Source organism: Hemicordylus capensis, chromosome 12 (genome assembly GCF_027244095.1).
Source record: "Hemicordylus capensis ecotype Gifberg chromosome 12, rHemCap1.1.pri, whole genome shotgun sequence".
Taxonomy (NCBI): domain Eukaryota; kingdom Metazoa; phylum Chordata; class Lepidosauria; order Squamata; family Cordylidae; genus Hemicordylus; species Hemicordylus capensis.
This window is the reverse complement of record NC_069668.1, coordinates 24377045-24396923: the sequence shown is the minus strand read 5'-3', so window position 1 is coordinate 24396923 and position 19879 is coordinate 24377045. Positions and strand designations below refer to the sequence as shown.

The 19879-nt window shown below is 52.4% G+C and overlaps 1 protein-coding gene across 1 annotated transcript in view; it reads right to left on the bottom strand.

The window, feature by feature from the left end:
- The window catches only part of LOC128336008 (zinc finger CCCH domain-containing protein 13-like), a 38109-nt gene extending 18610 nt beyond the window's left edge, over positions 1-19499 (bottom strand). The window contains exon 1 of the mRNA XM_053275052.1: positions 19125-19499. Within this exon, the coding sequence (XP_053131027.1) occupies positions 19125-19361 (237 nt within the window). The 5' untranslated portion in view covers positions 19362-19499. The remainder of the gene's footprint in view (positions 1-19124) is intronic.
- Positions 19500-19879: the final 380 nt, after the last annotated feature.

Below are 19879 nucleotides of genomic sequence, written 5' to 3'. Positions count from 1 at the left end.
CTCCATTCTCTCTCTCTCTCTCTCCCACCCACCAAGACTGCTCCATTCTCTCTCTCTCTCTCTCCCTGTCTCCCACCAAGACTGCTCCATTCTCACTCTCACACTCCAACCAAGACTGCTCCATTCTCTCTCTCTCTCTCTCCCATCAAGACTGCTCCATTCTCTCTCTCTCTCTCTCTCCCACCAAGACCGCTCCATTCTCCCTCTCTCTGTCTCTCCCACGAAGGCCGCTCCATTCTCTCTCTCTCTCCCACCAAGACTGCTCCATTCTCTCTCTCTCTCTCCCACCAAGACTGCTCCATTCTCACTCTCTCACACACCCACCAAGACTGCTCCATTCTCTCTATCTCTCTCTCCCACCAAGACTGCTCCATTCTCTCTCTCGCTCTCTCCCACCAAGACTGCTCCATTCTCTCTCTCTCTCTCCCACCAAAACTGCTCCATTCTCTCCCTCTCTCCCACCAAGACTGCTCCATTCTCTTTCTCTTTCTCCCTCCCTCCCTCTCACCAAGACTGCTCCATTCTCACTCTCTCACACACCCAGCAAGACTGCTCCATTCTCTCTCTCTCTCTCTCTCCCACCAAGACTGCTCCATTCTCTCTCTCTCTCCCACCAAGACTGCTCCATTTTCTCTCTCTCTCTCTCTCCCACCAAGACTGCTCAATTCTCTTTCTCTCTCCCACAAAGACTGCTCCTTTCTCTCTCTCTCTCTCTCTCCCACCAAGACTGCTCCATTCTCTCTCTCTCTCTCCCACCAAGACTGCTCCATTCTCTCTTTCTACCACCAAGACTTCTCCATTCTCTCTCTCTCTCCCACCAAGACTGCTCCATTCTCTCTCTCTCTCTCCCACCAAGACTGCTCCATTCTCTCTCTCTCTCCCACCAAGACTGCTCCATTCTCTCTCTCTCTCCCCCACCAAGACTGCTCCATTATCTCTCTCTCTCTCTCCCACCCATCAAGACTGCTCCATTCTCTCTCTCTCTCTCTCTCTCTCTCTCTCCCTGTCTCCCACCAAGACTGCTCCATTCTCACTCTCTCACATTCCAACCAAGACTGCTCCATTCTCTCTCTCTCTCTCTCCCATCAAGACTGCTCCATTCTCTCTCTCTCTCTCTCTCCCACCAGGACCGCTCCATTCTCCCTCTCTCTGTCTCTCCCACCAAGGCCGCTCCATTCTCTCTCTCACTCCCACCAAGACTGCTCCATTCTCTCTCTCTCTCCCACCAAGACTGCTCCATTCTCTCTCTTTCTCTCTCTCCCACCCACCAAGACTGCTCCATTCTCTCTCTCTCTCCCAACAAGACTGCTCCATTCTCTCTCTCTCCCCCCCACCAAGACTGCTCCATTCTCTCTCTCTCTCCCACCCACCAAGACTGCTCCATTCTCTCTCTCTCTCTCTCTGTCTCCCACCAAGACGGCTCCATTCTCACTCTCTCACACACCCACCAAGACTGCTCAATTCTCTCTCTCTCTCTCTCCCACCAAGACTGCTCCATTATCTCTCTTTCTCTCTCCCACCAAGACTGCTCCATTCTCTCTCTCTCTCTCTCTCCCACCAAAACTTCTCCATACTCTCTCTCTCCCACCAAGACTGCTCCACTCTCTTTCTCTTTCTCCCTCCCTCCCTCTCTCTCACCAAGACTGCTCCATTCTCACTCTCTCACACACCCACCAAGACTGCTCCATTCTCTCTCTCTCGCTCTCCCACCAAGACTGCTCCATTCTCTTTCTCTCTCTCCCTCTCTCCCACCAAGACTGCTCCATTCTCTCTCTCCCACCAAGACTGCTCTATTTTCTCTCTCTCTCTCTCTCCCACCAAGACTGCTCCATTCTCTCTCTACCTCCCACCAAGACTGCTCCATTCTCTCTCTCTCTCCCACCAAGACTGCTCCATTCTCTCTCTCTCTCTCCCCCACCAAGACTGCTCCATTCTCTCTCTCTCTCTCCCACCAAGACTGCACCATTCACTCTCTCTCTCCCACCAAGACTGCTCCATTCTCTCTCTCTATCTCCCCCAGCAAGACTGCTCCATTCTCTCTCTTTCTCTCTCTCTCTCCCACCCACCAAGACTGCTCCATTCTCTCTCTATCCCCCACCCACCAAGACTGCTTCATTCTCTCTCTCTCTCTCTGTCTCCCACCAAGACGGCTCCATTCTCACTCTCTCACACACCCACCAAAACTGCTCCATTCTCTCTATCTCTCTCTCCCACCAAGACTGCTACATTCTCTCTCTCTCTCTCTCCCACCAAGACTGCTCCATTCTCTCTCTCTCTCCCACCAAAACAGCTCCATTCTGTCTCTCTCTCCCACCAAGACTGCTCCATTCTCTTTCTCCCTCCCTCCCTCCCTCCCTCCCTCTCACCAAGACTGCTCCATTCTCACTCTCTCTTTCCCACCAAGACCGCTCCATTCTCTCTCTCTCTCCCACCAAGATTGCTCCATTCTCTCTCTCTCCCACCAAGACTGCTCCATTCTCTCTCTCTCTCTTTCTCTCTCTTCCACCAAGACGGCTCCATTCTCTCTCTCTCCCTCCCACCAAGACGGCTCCATTCTCTCTCTCTCTCTCCCACCAAGACTGCTCCATTCTCTCTCTCTCTCTTTCGCACCAAGACTGCTCCATTTTCTCTCTCTTTCTCCCCCACCAAAACTGCTCCATTCTCTCTCTAACTCTCTCTCTCCCAAGACTGCTCCATTTTCTCTCTCTCTCTCTCCCCCACCAAGACTGTTCAATTCTCTTTCTCTCTCTCTCTCTCTCGCACCAAGACTGCTCCATTCTCTCTCTTTCTCTCTCTCTCTCCCACCAAGACTGCTCCATTCTCTCTCTCTCTCTCTCCCCCACCAAGACTGCTGCATTCTCTTTCTTTCTCCCACCAAGACTGCTCCATTCTCTCTCTCTCTCTCTCCCCCACCAAGACTGCTGCATTCTCTCTCTCTCTCTCCCCCCCCACCAAGACTGCTCCATTCTCTCTCTCCCAACAAGACAGCTCCATTCTCTCTCTCTCTCTCCCCCCCACCAAGACTGCTCCATTCTCTCTCTCTCCCACCCACCAAGACTGCTCCATTCTCTCTCTCTCTCTCTCTGTCTCCCACCAAGACGGCTCCATTCTCACTCTCTCACACACCCACCAAGACTGCTCCATTCCCTCTCTCTCTCCCTCCCACCAAGACTGCTCCATTATCTCTCTCTCTCTCTTCCACCAAGACTGCTCCATTCTCTCTCTCTCTCTCCCCCACCAAAACTGCTCCATTCTCTCTCTCTCTCCCACCAAAACTGCTCCATTCTCTTTCTCTTTCTCCCTCCCTCTCTCTCTCTCTCTCTCTCACCAAGACTGCTCCTTTCTCAGTCTCTCACCCAACCAACAAAACTGTTCCATTCTCTCTCTCTCTCTCCCCCACCAAGACTGCTCCATTCTCTCTCTCTCTCTTTCACTCTCTCTCCCACCAAGACTGCTCCATTCTCTCTCTCTCTCTCTCCCACCAAGACTGCTCCATTCTCTCTCTCTCTCCCATAAAGACTGCTCCATTCTCTCTCTCTCTCCCACCAAGACTGCTCCATTCTCTCTCTCTCTCTCTCTCTCCCAGCAAGACTGCTCCATTCTCTCTCTCTCTCACCAAGACTGCTCCATTTTCTCTCTCTCTCTCCCACCAAGACTGCTCCATTCTCTCTCTTTCTCCCACCAATACTGCTCCATTCTCTCTCTCTCTCCCACCAAGAATGCTCCATTATCTCTCTATCTCTCTCCCCGAGCAAGACTGCTCCATTCTCTCTCTCTCTCCCACCCACCAAGACTGCTCCATTCTCTCTCTCTCTCTCTCTGTCTCCCACCAAGACTGCTCCATTCTCACTCTCTCACACTCCAACCAAGACTGCTCCATTCTCTCTCTCACTCCCACCAAGACAGCTCCATTCTCTCTCTTTCTCCCACCAAGACTGCTCCATTCTCTCTCTCTCTCTCTCCCCCACCAAGACTGCTCCATTCTCTCTCTCTCTTTTTCCCACCAGGAGTGCTCCATTCTCTCTCTCTCTCCCACCAAGACTGCTTCATTCCCTCTCTCTCTCTCTCTCCCCCACCAAGACGGCTCCATTCTCTCTCTCTCTCTCTCCCAAGACTGCTCCATTTTCTCTCTCTTTCTCTCTCTCCCACCGACTGCTCCATTTTCTCTCTCTCTCTCTCCCCCACCAAGACTGCTCCATTCTCTTTCTCTCTCTCCCTCTCTCTCCCACCAAGACTGCTCCATTCTCTCTCTCTTTCTCTCTCTCTCTGCCACCAAGACTGCTCCATTCTCTCTCTCTCTCTCTCCCACCAAGACTGCTCCACTCTCTCTCTCTCCCCCATCCACCAAGACTGCTCCATTCTCTCTCTCCCAAGACAGCTCCATTCTCTTTCTCTCTCTCCCCCCCATCAAGACTGCTCCATTCTCTCTCTCTCTCCCACCCACCAAGATTACTCCATTTTCTCTCTCTCTCTCTCTCTCTCTTTCTCCCACCAAGACGGCTCCATTCTCACTCTCTCACACATCCACCAAGACTGCTCCATTCCCTCTCTCTCTCTCCCTCCCACCAAGACTGCTCCATTATCTCTCTCTCTCTCTCCCACCAAGACTGCTCCATTCTCTCTCTCTCTCTCCCCCACCAAAACTGCTCCATTCTCTTTCTCTTTCTCCCTCCCTCCCTCTCTCTCTCTCTCTCTCTCTCTCTCTCTCACCAAGACTGCTCCTTTCTCAGTCTCTCACCCACCCACCAAGACTGTTCCATTCTCTCTCTCTCTCTCCCCCACCAAGATTGCTCCATTCTCTCTCTCTCTCTTTCACTCTCTCTCCCACAAAGACTGCTCCATTCTCTCTCTCTCTCTCTCCCACCAAGACTGCTCCATTCTCTCTCTCTCTCTCTCCCACCAAGACTGCTCCATTCTCTCTCTCTCTCTCTCTCCCTCCCATCAAGACTGCTCCATTCTCACTCTCTCACACACCCACCAAGACTGCTCCATTCCCTCTCTCTCTCTCTCTCCCCCACCAAGACGGCTCCATTCTCTCTCTCTCTCCCACCAAGACTGCTCCATTCTCTCTCTCTTTCCCCCACCAAGACTGCTCCATTCTCTCTCTCTCTCTCTCCCACCCACCAAGACTGCTCCATTCTCTCTCTCTCTCTCTCCCTGTCTCCCACCAAGACTGCTCCATTCTCACTCTCTCACTCTCCAACCAAGACTGCTCCATTCTCTCTCTCTCTCTCTCCCATCAAGACTGCTCCATTCTCTCTCTCTCTCCCACCAAGACCGCTCCATTCTCCCTCTCTCTGTCTCTCCCACCAAGGCTGCTCCATTCTCTCTATCTCTCTCTCCCACCAAGACTGCTCCATTCTCTCTCTCTCTCTCTCCCATCAAGACTGCTCCATTCTCTCTCTCTCTCCCACCAAGACTGCTCCATTCTCACTCTCTCACACACCCACCAAGACTGCTCCATTCTCTCTATCTCTCTCTCCCACCAAGACTGCTCCATTCTCTCTCTCGCTCTCTCCCACCAAGACTGCTCCATTCTCTCTCTCTCTCCCCCACCAAAACTGCTCCATTCTCTCCCTCTCTCCCACCAAGACTGCTCCATTCTCTTTCTCTTTCTCCCTCCCTCCCTCCCTCCCTCCCTGTCTCTCACCAAGACTGCTCCATTCTCACTCTCTCACACACCCAGCAAGACTGCTACATTCTCTCTCTCTCTCTCTCCCACCAAGACTGCTCCATTCTCTCTCTCTCTCTCTCCCACCAAGACTGCTCCATTCTCTCTCTCTCTCTCTCTCCCACCAAGACTGCTCCATTTTCTCTCTCTCTCTCTCTCCCACCAAGACTGCTCAATTCTCTTTCTCTCTCCCACAAAGACTGCTCCTTTCTCTCTCTCTCTCTCTCCCACCAAGACTGCTCCATTCTCTCTCTCTCTCTCCCACCAATACTGCTCCACTCTCTTTCTACCAACAAGACTGCTCCATTCTCTCTCTCTCTCCCACCAAGACTGCTCCATTCTCTCTCTCTCTCTCCCACCAAGACTGTTCCATTCTCTCTCTCTCTCTCCCACCAAGACTGCTCCATTCTCTCTCTCTCTCCCCCACCAAGACTGCTCCATTCTCTCTCTCTCTCTCTCCCACCCATCAAGACTGCTCCATTCTCTCTCTCTCTCTCTCTCTCCCTGTCTCCCACCAAGACTGCTCCATTCTCACTCTCTCACACTCCAACCAAGACTGCTCCATTCTCTCTCTCTCTCTCTCCCATCAAGACTGCTCCATTCTCTCTCTCTCTCTCTCTCCCACCAAGACCGCTCCATTCTCCCTCTCTCTGTCTCTCCCACCAAGGCCGCTCCATTCTCTCTCTCACTCCCACCAAGACTGCTCCATTCTCTCTCTCTCTCCCACCAAGACTGCTCCAATCTCTCTTTTTCTCTCTCTCCCACCCACCAAGACTGCTCCATTCTCTCTCTCTCTCCCAACAAGACTGCTCCATTCTCTCTCTCTCCCCCCCACCAAGACTGCTCCATTCTCTCTCTCTCTCCCACCCACCAAGACTGCTCCATTCTCTCTCTCTCTCTCTCTCTCTCCCACCAAGACGGCTCCATTCTCTCTCTCTCACACACCCACCAAGACTGCTCCATTCTCTCTCTCTCTCTCTCCCACCAAGACTGCTCCATTATCTCTCTTTCTCTCTCCCACCAAGACTGCTCCATTCTCTCTCTCTCTCTCTCCCACCAAGACTGCTCCATTCTCTCTCTCTCTCACCAAGACTGCTCCATTCTCTCTCTCTCTCTCTTTTCTCTCTCTCTCTCCCAGCAAGACTGCTCCATTCTCTCTCTCTCTCACCAAGACTGCTCCATTTTCTCTCTCTCTCTCCCACCAAGACTGCTCCATTCTCTCTCTTTCTCCCACCAAGACTGCTCCATTCTCTCTCTCTCCCACCAAGAATGCTCCATTATCTCTCTATCTCTCTCCCCCAGCAAGACTGCTCCATTCTCTCTCTCTCTCCCACCCACCAAGACTGCTCCATTCTCTCTCTCTCTCTCTCTCTGTCTCCCACCAAGACTGCTCCATTCTCACTCTCTCACACTCCAACCAAGACTGCTCCATTCTCTCTCTCACTCCCACCAAGACAGCTCCATTCTCTCTCTTTCTCCCACCAAGACTGCTCCATTCTCTCTCTCTCTCTCTCTCCCCCACCAAGACTGCTCCATTCTCTCTCTCTCTTTTTCCCACCAGGAGTGCTCCATTCTCTCTCTCTCTCTCCCACCAAGACTGCTTCATTCCCTCTCTCTCTCTCTCTCCCCCACCAAGACGGCTCCATTCTCTCTCTCTCTCTTTCCCAAGACTGCTCCATTTTTTCTCTCTCTCTCTCTCTCCCACCGACTGCTCCATTTTCTCTCTCTCTCTCTGCCCCACCAAGACTGCTCCATTCTCTTTCTCTCTCTCCCTCTCTCTCCCACCAAGACTGCTCCATTCTCTCTCTCTCTGCCACCAAGACTGCTCCATTCTCTCTCTCTGTCTCTCCCACCAAGACTGCTCCACTCTCTCTCTCTCTCTCTCTCCCCCACCCACCAAGACTGCTCCATTCTCTCTCTCCCAACAAGACGGCTCCATTCTCTCTCTCTCTCTCCCCCCCACCAAGACTGCTCCATTCTCTCTATCTCTCCCACCCACCAAGACTGCTCCATTCTCTCTCTCTCTCTCTCTGTCTCCCACCAAGACGGCTCCATTCTCACTCTCTCACACACCCACCAAGACTGCTCCATTCCCTCTCTCTCTCCCTCCCACCAAGACTGCTCCATTATCTTTCTCTCTCTCTCCCACCAAGACTGCTCCATTCTCTCTCTCTCTCTCTCCCACCAAAACTGCTCCATTCTCTCTCTCTCCCACCAAGACTGCTCCATTCTCTTTCTCCCTCCCTCCCTCCCTCCCTCCCTCTCACCAAGACTGCTCCATTCTCTCTCTCTCTTTCCCACCAAGACCGCTCCAATCTCTCTCTCTCTCCCACCAAGACTGCTCCAATCTCTCTCTCTCCCACCAAGACTGCTCCATTCTCTCTCTCTCTCTTTCTCTCTCTTCCACCGACGGCTCCATTCTCTCTCTCTCCCTCCCACCAAGACGGCTCCATTCTCTCTCTCTCTCTCCCACCAAGACGGCTCCATTCTCTCTCTCTCTCTTTCGCACCAAGACTGCTCCATTTTCTCTCTCTTTCTCCCCCACCAAAACTGCTCCATTCTCTCTCTAACTCTCTCTCTCCCAAGACTGCTCCATTTTCTCTCTCTCTCTCTCCCCCACCAAGACTGTTCAATTCTCTTTCTTCTCTCTCTCTCCCACCAAGACTGCTCCATTCTCTCTCTTTCTCTCTCTCTCTCCCACCAAGACTGCTCCATTCTCTCTCTCTCACCAAGACTGCTCATTCTCTCTCTTTTTTCTCTCTCTCTCTCTCCCAGCAAGACTGCTCCATTCTCTCTCTCTCTCACCAAGACTGCTCCATTCTCTCTCTCTCTCTCCCACCAAGACTGCTCCATTCTCTCTCTTTCTCCAACCAAGACTGCTCCATTCTCTCTCTCTCCCACCAAGAATGCTCCATTATCTCTCTATCCTCTCCCCCAGCAAGACTGCTCCATTCTCTCTCTCTCTCACACCCACCAAGACTGCTCCGTTCTCTCTCTCTCTGTCTCCCACCAAGACTGCTCCATTCTCTCTCTCTCTCCCACCAAGACTGCTCCATTCTCTCTCTCTCTCTCGCTCTCCCACCAAGACAGCTCCATTCTCTCTCTTTCTCCCACCAAGACTGCTCCATTCTCTCTCTCTCTCTCTCCCCCACCAAGACTGCTGCATTCTCTCTCTCTCTTTTTCCCACCAGGAGTGCTCCATTCTCTCTCTCTCTCCCACCAAGACTGCTCCATTCTCTCTCTCTCTCCCCCCCCACCAAGACTGCTCCATTCTCTCTCTCTTTCTCTCTCCCACCCACCAAGACTGCTCTATTCTCTCTCTCTCTCTGTCTCCCACCAAGACTGCTCCATTCTCACTCTCTCACACTCCCAACAAGACTGCTCCATTCTCTCTCTCTCCCACCAAGACTGCTCCATTCTCTCTCTCTCTCTCTCCCACCAAGACTGCTCCATTCTCTCTCTCTCTCTCCCACCAAGAATGCTCCATTTTCTCTCTCTCCCCCCCACCAAGACTGCTCCACTCTCTCTCTCTCTCTCTCTCCCCCACCCACCAAGACTGCTCCATTCTCTCTCTCCCAACAAGACAGCTCCATTCTCTCTCTCTCTCCCCCCCCACCAAGACTGCTCCATTCTCTCTCTCTCTCCCACCCACCAAGACTGCTCCATTCTCTCTCTCTCTCTCTCTGTCTCCCACCAAGACGGCTCAATTCTCACTCTCTCACACACCCACCAAGACTGCTCCATTCCCTCTCTCTCTCCCTCCCACCAAGACTGCTCCATTATCTCTCTCTCTCTCTCCCACCAAGACTGCTCCATTCTCTCTCTCTTTCTCCCCCACCAAAACTGCTCCATTCTCTCTCTCTCTCAAACCAAAACTGCTCCATTCTCTTTCTCTTTCTCCCTCCCTCTCTCTCTCTCTCACCAAGACTGCTCCTTTCTCAGTCTCTCACCCACCCACCAAGACTGTTCCATTCTCTCTCTCTCTCCCCCACCAAGACTGCTCCATTCTCTCTCTCTCTCTCTCACTCTCTCTCCCACCAAGACTGCTCCATTCTCTCTCTCTCTCTCTCTCCCACCAAGACTGCTCCATTCTCTATCTCTCTCCCACCAAGACTGCTCCATTCTCTCTCTCTCTCCCCCCCACCAAGACTGCTCCACTCTCTCTCTCTCTCTCTCTCTCCCCCACCCACCAAGACTGCTCCATTCTCTCTCTCCCAACAAGACAGCTCCATTCTCTCTCTCTCTCTCCCCCCCCACCAAGACTGCTCCATTCTCTCTCTCTCTCCCACCCACCAAGACTGCTCCATTCTCTCTCTCTCTCTCTCTGTCTCCCACCAAGACGGCTCCATTCTCACTCTCTCACACACCCACCAAGACTGCTCCATTCCCTCTCTCTCTCCCTCCCACCAAGACTGCTCCATTATCTCTCTCTCTCTCTCCCACCAAGACTGCTCCATTCTCTCTCTCTTTCTTCCCCACCAAAACTGCTCCATTCTCTCTCTCTCCCCCACCAAAACTGCTCCATTCTCTTTCTCTTTCTCCCTCCCTCTCTCTCTCTCACCAAGACTGCTCCTTTCTGAGTCTCTCACCCACCCACCAATACTGTTCCATTCTCTCTCTCTCTCTCCCCCACCAAGACTGCTCCATTCTCTCTCTCTCTGCCACCAAGACTGCTCCATTCTCTCTCTCTGTCTCTCCCACCAAGACTGCTCAATTCTCTCTGTCTCTCCCACCAAGACTGCTCCATTCTCTCTCTGTCTCTCCCACCAAGACTGCTCCATTCTCTCTCTCTCTCACCAAGACTGCTCCATTCTCTCTCTCTCTTTTTTCTCTCTCTCTCTCCCAGCAAGACTGCTCCATTCTCTCTCTCTCTCACCAAGACTGCTCCATTTTCTCTCTCTCTCTCCCACCAAGACTGCTCCATTCTCTCTCTTTCTCCAACCAAGACTGCTCCATTCTCTCTCTCTCTCCCACCAAGAATGCTCCATTATCTCTCTATCTCTCTCCCCCAGCAAGACTGCTCAATTCTCTCTGTCTCTCCCACCAAGACTGCTCCATTCTCTCTCTGTCTCTCCCACCAAGACTGCTCCATTCTCTCTCTCTCTCACCAAGACTGCTCCATTCTCTCTCTCTCTTTTTTCTCTCTCTCTCTCCCAGCAAGACTGCTCCATTCTCTCTCTCTCTCACCAAGACTGCTCCATTTTCTCTCTCTCTCTCCCACCAAGACTGCTCCATTCTCTCTCTTTCTCCAACCAAGACTGCTCCATTCTCTCTCTCTCTCCCACCAAGAATGCTCCATTATCTCTCTATCTCTCTCCCCCAGCAAGACTGCTCCATTCTCTCTCTCTCTCCCACCCACGAAGACTGCTCCATTCTCTCTCTCTCTCTCTCTCTCTCTCTGTCTCCCACCAAGACTGCTCCATTCTCACTCTCTCACACTCCAACCAAGACTGCTCCATTCTCTCTCTCACTCCCACCAAGACAGCTCCATTCTCTCTCTTTCTCCCACCAAGACTGCTCCATTCTCTCTCTCTCTCTCTCCCCCACCAAGACTGCTCCATTCTCTCTCTCTCTTTTTCCCACCAGGAGTGCTCCATTCTCTCTCTCTCTCCCACCAAGACTGCTTCATTCCCTCTCTCTCTCTCTCTCCCCCACCAAGACGGCTCCATTCTCTCTCTCTCTCTCCCAAGACTGCTCCATTTTCTCTCTCTCTCTCTCTCTCCCACCGACTGCTCCATTTTCTCTCTCTCTCTCTGCCCCACCAAGACTGCTCCATTCTCTTTCTCTCTCTCCCTCTCTCTCCCACCAAGACTGCTCCATTCTCTCTCTCTCTGCCACCAAGACTGCTCCATTCTCTCTCTCTGTCTCTCCCACCAAGACTGCTCCACTCTCTCTCTCTCTCTCTCCCCCACCCACCAAGACTGCTCCATTCTCTCTCTCCCAACAAGACGGCTCCATTCTCTCTCTCTCTCTCCCCCCCACCAAGACTGCTCCATTCTCTCTATCTCTCCCACCCACCAATACTGCTCCATTCTCTCTCTCTCTCTCTCTGTCTCCCACCAAGACGGCTCCATTCTCACTCTCTCACACACCCACCAAGACTGCTCCATTCCCTCTCTCTCTCCCTCCCACCAAGACTGCTCCATTATATCTCTCTCTCTCTCCCACCAAGATTGCTCCATTCTCTCTCTCTCTCTCCCACCAAAACTGCTCCATTCTCTCTCTCTCTCCCACCAAAACTGCTCCATTCTCTTTCTCTTTCTCCCTCCCTCCCTCCCTCTCTCTCTCTCACCAAGACTGCTCCTTTCTCAGTCTCTCACCCACCCACCAAGACTGCTCCATTCTCTCTCTCTCTCTCCCACCAAGACTGCTCCATTCTCTTTCTCTCTCTTTCACTCTCTGTCCCACCAAGACTGCTCCATTCTCTCTCTCTCTCTCTCCCACCAAGACTGCTCCATTTTCTCTCTCTCTCTCTCCCACCAAGACTGCTCCATTCTCTCTCTCTCTCCCACAAAGACTGCTCCATTCTCTCTCTCTCTCTCTCCCACCAAGACTGCTCCATTCTCACTCTCTCACACACCCACCAAGACTGCTCCATTCCCCCCCTCTCTCTGTCTCCCCCACCAAGACGGTTCCATTCTCTCTCTCTCTCTCTCCCAAGACTGCTCCATTTTCTCTCTCTCTCTCTCTCCCTCCGACTGCTCCATTTTTTCTCTCTCTCTCTCCCCCACCAAGACTGCTCCATTCTCTTTCTCTCTCTCCCTCTCTCTCCCACCAAGACTGCTCCATTCTCTCTCTCTTTCTCTCTCTCTCTCTCTGCCACCAAGACTGCTCCATTATCTCTCTCTCTCTCTCCGACCAAGACTGCTCCATTCTCTCTCTCTCTCTCCCCCACCAAAACTGCTCCATTCTCTCTCTCTCTCCCACCAAAACTGCTCCATTCTCTTTCTCTTTCTCCCTCCCTCCCTCTCTCTCTCTCTCTCTCACCAAGACTGCTCCTTTCTCAGTCTCTCACCCACCCACCAAGACTGTTCCATTCTCTCTCTCTCTCTCCCACCAAGACTGCTCCATTCTCTCTCTCTCTCTTTCACTCTCTCTCCCACCAAGACTGCTCCATTCTCTCTCTCTCTCTCTCCCACCAAGATTGCTCCATTCTCTCTCTCTCTCTCTCTCTCTCCCACCGACTGCTCCATTCTCACTCTCTCACACACCCACCAAGACTGCTCCATTCCCTCTCTCTCTCTCTCTCCCCCACCAAGACGGCTCCATTCTCTCTCTCTCTCTCTCCGAAGACTGCTCCATTTTCTCTCTCTCTCTCTCTCTCTCCCACCGACTGCTCCATTTTCTCTCTCTCTCTCTCCCCGACCAAGACTGCTCCATTCTCTTTCTCTCTCTCCCTCTCTCTCCCACCAAGACTGCTCCATTCTCTCTCTCTCTGCCACCAAGACTGCTCCATTCTCTCTCTCTTTCTCTCCCACCAAGACTGCTCAATTCTCTCTGTCTCTCCCACCAAGACTGCTCCATTCTCTCTCTCTCTCTCCCACCAAGACTGCTCCATTCTCTCTCTCTCTCCCACCAAGACTGCTCCATTCTCTCTCTCTTTCCCCCACCAAGACTGCTCCATTCTCTCTCTCTCTCTCTCCCACCCACCAAGACTGCTCCATTCTCTCTCTCTCTCTCCCTGTCTCCCACCAAGACTGCTCCATTCTCACTCTCACACTCCAACCAAGACTGCTCCATTCTCTCTCTCTCTCTCTCCCATCAAGACTGCTCCATTCTCTCTCTCTCTCTCTCTCTCCCACCAAGACCGCTCCATTCTCCCTCTCTCTGTCTCTCCCACCAAGGCCGCTCCATTCTCTCTCTCTCTCCCACCAAGACTGCTCCATTCTCTCTCTCTCTCTCCCACCAAGACTGCTCCATTCTCACTCTCTCACACACCCACCAAGACTGCTCCATTCTCTCTATCTCTCTCTCCCACCAAGACTGCTCCATTCTCTCTCTCGCTCTCTCCCACCAAGACTGCTCCATTCTCTCTCTCTCTCTCCCACCAAAACTGCTCCATTCTCTCCCTCTCTCCCACCAAGACTGCTCCATTCTCTTTCTCTTTCTCCCTCCCTCCCTCTCACCAAGACTGCTCCATTCTCACTCTCTCACACACCCAGCAAGACTGCTCCATTCTCTCTCTCTCTCTCTCTCCCACCAAGACTGCTCCATTCTCTCTCTCTCTCCCACCAAGACTGCTCCATTTTCTCTCTCTCTCTCTCTCCCACCAAGACTGCTCAATTCTCTTTCTCTCTCCCACAAAGACTGCTCCTTTCTCTCTCTCTCTCTCTCTCCCACCAAGACTGCTCCATTCTCTCTCTCTCTCTCCCACCAAGACTGCTCCATTCTCTCTTTCTACCACCAAGACTTCTCCATTCTCTCTCTCTCTCCCACCAAGACTGCTCCATTCTCTCTCTCTCTCTCCCACCAAGACTGCTCCATTCTCTCTCTCTCTCCCACCAAGACTGCTCCATTCTCTCTCTCTCTCCCCCACCAAGACTGCTCCATTATCTCTCTCTCTCTCTCCCACCCATCAAGACTGCTCCATTCTCTCTCTCTCTCTCTCTCTCTCTCTCTCCCTGTCTCCCACCAAGACTGCTCCATTCTCACTCTCTCACATTCCAACCAAGACTGCTCCATTCTCTCTCTCTCTCTCTCCCATCAAGACTGCTCCATTCTCTCTCTATCTCTCTCTCTCCCACCAGGACCGCTCCATTCTCCCTCTCTCTGTCTCTCCCACCAAGGCCGCTCCATTCTCTCTCTCACTCCCACCAAGACTGCTCCATTCTCTCTCTCTCTCCCACCAAGACTGCTCCATTCTCTCTCTTTCTCTCTCTCCCACCCACCAAGACTGCTCCATTCTCTCTCTCTCTCCCAACAAGACTGCTCCATTCTCTCTCTCTCCCCCCCACCAAGACTGCTCCATTCTCTCTCTCTCTCCCACCCACCAAGACTGCTCCATTCTCTCTCTCTCTCTCTCTGTCTCCCACCAAGACGGCTCCATTCTCACTCTCTCACACACCCACCAAGACTGCTCAATTCTCTCTCTCTCTCTCTCCCACCAAGACTGCTCCATTATCTCTCTTTCTCTCTCCCACCAAGACTGCTCCATTCTCTCTCTCTCTCTCTCTCCCACCAAAACTTCTCCATACTCTCTCTCTCCCACCAAGACTGCTCCACTCTTTTTCTCTTTCTCCCTCCCTCCCTCTCTCTCACCAAGACTGCTCCATTCTCACTCTCTCACACACCCACCAAGACTGCTCCATTCTCTCTCTCTCGCTCTCCCACCAAGACTGCTCCATTCTCTTTCTCTCTCTCCCTCTCTCCCACCAAGACTGCTCCATTCTCTCTCTCCCACCAAGACTGCTCTATTTTCTCTCTCTCTCTCTCTCCCACCAAGACTGCTCCATTCTCTCTCTACCTCCCACCAAGACTGCTCCATTCTCTCTCTCTCTCCCACCAAGACTGCTCCATTCTCTCTCTCTCTCTCCCCCACCAAGACTGCTCCATTCTCTCTCTCTCTCTCCCACCAAGACTGCACCATTCTCTCTCTCTCTCCCACCAAGACTGCTCCATTCTCTCTCTCTATCTCCCCCAGCAAGACTGCTCCATTCTCTCTCTTTCTCTCTCTCTCTCTCCCACCCACCAAGACTGCTTCATTCTCTCTCTCTCTCTCTGTCTCCCACCAAGACGGCTCCATTCTCACTCTCTCACACACCCACCAAAACTGCTCCATTCTCTCTATCTCTCTCTCCCACCAAGACTGCTACATTCTCTCTCTCTCTCTCTCCCACCAAGACTGCTCCATTCTCTCTCTCTCTCTCCCACCAAAACAGCTCCATTCTCTCTCTATCTCCCACCAAGACTGCTCCATTCTCTTTCTCCCTCCCTCCCTCCCTCCCTCCCTCTCACCAAGACTGCTCCATTCTCACTCTCTCTTTCCCACCAAGACCGCTCCATTCTCTCTCTCTCTCCCACCAAGATTGTTCCATTCTCTCTCTCTCCCACCAAGACTGCTCCATTCTCTCTCTCTCTCTTTCTCTCTCTTCCACCAAGACGGCTCCATTCTCTCTCTCTCCCTCCCACCAAGACGGCTCCATTCTCTCTCTCTCTCTCCCACCAAGACTGCTCCATTCTCTCTCTCTCTCTTTCGCACCAAGACTGCTCCATTTTCTCTCTCTTTCTCCCCCACCAAAACTGCTCCATTCTCTCTCTAACTCTCTCTCTCCCAAGACTGCTCCATTTTCTCTCTCTCTCTCTCCCCCACCAAGACTGTTCAATTCTCTTTCTCTCTCTCTCTCTCGCACCAAGACTGCTCCATTCTCTCTCTTTCTCTCTCTCTCTCCCACCAAGACTGCTCCATTCTCTCTCTCTCTCTCTCCCCCACCAAGACTGCTGCATTCTCTTTCTTTCTCCCACCAAGACTGCTCCATTCTCTCTCTCTCTCTCTCCCCCACCAAGACTGCTGCATTCTCTCTCTCTCTCTCCCCCCCCACCAAGACTGCTCCATTCTCTCTCTCCCAACAAGACAGCTCCATTCTCTCTCTCTCTCTCCCCCCCACCAAGACTGCTCCATTCTCTCTCTCTCCCACCCACCAAGACTGCTCCATTCTCTCTCTCTCTCTCTCTGTCTCCCACCAAGACGGCTCCATTCTCACTCTCTCACACACCCACCAAGACTGCTCCATTCCCTCTCTCTCTCCCTCCCACCAAGACTGCTCCATTATCTCTCTCTCTCTCTTCCACCAAGACTGCTCCATTCTCTCTCTCTCTCTCCCCCACCAAAACTGCTCCATTCTCTCTCTCTCTCCCACCAAAACTGCTCCATTCTCTTTCTCTTTCTCCCTCCCTCTCTCTCTCTCTCTCTCTCACCAAGACTGCTCCTTTCTCAGTCTCTCACCCAACCAACAAAACTGTTCCATTCTCTCTCTCTCTCTCCCCCACCAAGACTGCTCCATTCTCTCTCTCTCTCTTTCACTCTCTCTCCCACCAAGACTGCTCCATTCTCTCTCTCTCTCTCTCCCACCAAGACTGCTCCATTCTCTCTCTCTCTCCCATAAAGACTGCTCCATTCTCTCTCTCTCTCCCACCAAGACTGCTCCATTCTCTCTCTCTCTCTCTCCCAGCAAGACTGCTCCATTCTCTCTCTCTCTCACCAAGACTGCTCCATTTTCTCTCTCTCTCTCCCACCAAGACTGCTCCATTCTCTCTCTTTCTCCCACCAATACTGCTCCATTCTCTCTCTCTCTCCCACCAAGAATGCTCCATTATCTCTCTATCTCTCTCCCCGAGCAAGACTGCTCCATTCTCTCTCTCTCTCCCACCCACCAAGACTGCTCCATTCTCTCTCTCTCTCTCTCTCTCTCTGTCTCCCACCAAGACTGCTCCATTCTCACTCTCTCACACTCCAACCAAGACTGCTCCATTCTCTCTCTCACTCCCACCAAGACAGCTCCATTCTCTCTCTTTCTCCCACCAAGACTGCTCCATTCTCTCTCTCTCTCTCTCCCCCACCAAGACTGCTCCATTCTCTCTCTCTCTTTTTCCCACCAGGAGTGCTCCATTCTCTCTCTCTCCCCCACCAAGACTGCTTCATTCCCTCTCTCTCTCTCTCTCCCCCACCAAGACGGCTCCATTCTCTCTCTCTCTCTCTCCCAAGACTGCTCCATTTTCTCTCTCTTTCTCTCTCTCCCACCGACTGCTCCATTTTCTCTCTCTCTCTCTCCCCCACCAAGACTGCTCCATTCTCTTTCTCTCTCTCCCTCTCTCTCCCACCAAGACTGCTCCATTCTCTCTCTCTTTCTCTCTCTCTCTGCCACCAAGACTGCTCCATTCTCTCTCTCTCTCTCTCCCACCAAGACTGCTCCACTCTCTCTCTCTCCCCCATCCACCAAGACTGCTCCATTCTCTCTCTCCCAAGACAGCTCCATTCTCTTTCTCTCTCTCCCCCCCATCAAGACTGCTCCATTCTCTCTCTCTCTCCCACCCACCAAGATTGCTCCATTTTCTCTCTCTCTCTCTCTCTTTCTCCCACCAAGACGGCTCCATTCTCACTCTCTCACACATCCACCAAGACTGCTCCATTCCCTCTCTCTCTCTCCCTCCCACCAAGACTGCTCCATTATCTCTCTCTCTCTCTCCCACCAAGACTGCTCCATTCTCTCTCTCTCTCTCCCCCACCAAAACTGCTCCATTCTCTTTCTCTTTCTCCCTCCCTCCCTCTCTCTCTCTCTCTCTCTCTCACCAAGACTGCTCCTTTCTCAGTCTCTCACCCACCCACCAAGACTGTTCCATTCTCTCTCTCTCTCTCCCCCACCAAGATTGCTCCATTCTCTCTCTCTCTCTTTCACTCTCTCTCCCACAAAGACTGCTCCATTCTCTCTCTCTCTCTCTCCCACCAAGACTGCTCCATTCTCTCTCTCTCTCTCTCCCACCAAGACTGCTCCATTCTCTCTCTCTCTCTCTCTCCCTCCCACCAAGACTGCTCCATTCTCACTCTCTCACACACCCACCAAGACTGCTCCATTCCCTCTCTCTCTCTCTCTCCCCCACCAAGACGGCTCCATTCTCTCTCTCTCTCCCACCAAGACTGCTCCATTCTCTCTCTCTTTCCCCCACCAAGACTGCTCCATTCTCTCTCTCTCTCTCTCCCACCCACCAAGACTGCTCCATTCTCTCTCTCTCTCTCTCCCTGTCTCCCACCAAGACTGCTCCATTCTCACTCTCTCACTCTCCAACCAAGACTGCTCCATTCTCTCTCTCTCTCTCTCCCATCAAGACTGCTCCATTCTCTCTCTCTCTCCCACCAAGACCGCTCCATTCTCCCTCTCTCTGTCTCTCCCACCAAGGCTGCTCCATTCTCTCTATCTCTCTCTCCCACCAAGACTGCTCCATTCTCTCTCTCTCTCTCTCCCATCAAGACTGCTCCATTCTCTCTCTCTCTCCCACCAAGACTGCTCCATTCTCACTCTCTCACACACCCACCAAGACTGCTCCATTCTCTCTATCTCTCCCTCCCACCAAGACTGCTCCATTCTCTCTCTCGCTCTCTCCCACCAAGACTGCTCCATTCTCTCTCTCTCTCCCCCACCAAAACTGCTCCATTCTCTCCCTCTCTCCCACCAAGACTGCTCCATTCTCTTTCTCTTTCTCCCTCCCTCCCTCCCTCCCTCCCTCTCTCTCACCAAGACTGCTCCATTCTCACTCTCTCACACACCCAGCAAGACTGCTACATTCTCTCTCTCTCTCTCTCCCACCAAGACTGCTCCATTCTCTCTCTCTCTCTCTCCCACCAAGACTGCTCCATTCTCTCTCTCTCTCTCTCTCCCACCAAGACTGCTCCATTTTCTCTCTCTCTCTCTCTCCCACCAAGACTGCTCAATTCTCTTTCTCTCTCCCACAAAGACTGCACCTTTCTCTCTCTCTCTCTCTCCCACCAAGACTGCTCCATTCTCTCTCTCTCTCTCCCACCAAGACTGCTCCATTCTCTCTTTCTACCAACAAGACTGCTCCATTCTCTCTCTCTCTCCCACCAAGACTGCTCCATTCTCTCTCTCTCTCTCCCACCAAGACTGTTCCATTCTCTCTCTCTCTCTCCCACCAAGACTGCTCCATTCTCTCTCTCTCTCCCCCACCAAGACTGCTCCATTCTCTCTCTCTCTCTCTCCCACCCATCAAGACTGCTCCATTCTCTCTCTCTCTCTCTCTCTCCCTGTCTCCCACCAAGACTGCTCCATTCTCACTCTCTCACACTCCAACCAAGACTGCTCCATTCTCTCTCTCTCTCTCTCCCATCAAGACTGCTCCATTCTCTCTCTCTCTCTCTCTCCCACCAAGACCGCTCCATTCTCCCTCTCTCTGTCTCTCCCACCAAGGCCGCTCCATTCTCTCTCTCACTCCCACCAAGACTGCTCCATTCTCTCTCTCTCTCCCACCAAGACTGCTCCAATATCTCTTTTTCTCTCTCTCCCACCCACCAAGACTGCTCCATTCTCTCTCTCTCTCCCAACAAGACTGCTCCATTCTCTCTCTCTCCCCCCCACCAAGACTGCTCCATTCTCTCTCTCTCTCCGACCCACCAAGACTGCTCCATTCTCTCTCTCTCTCTCTCTCCCACCAAGACGGCTCCATTCTCTCTCTCTCACACACCCACCAAGACTGCTCCAT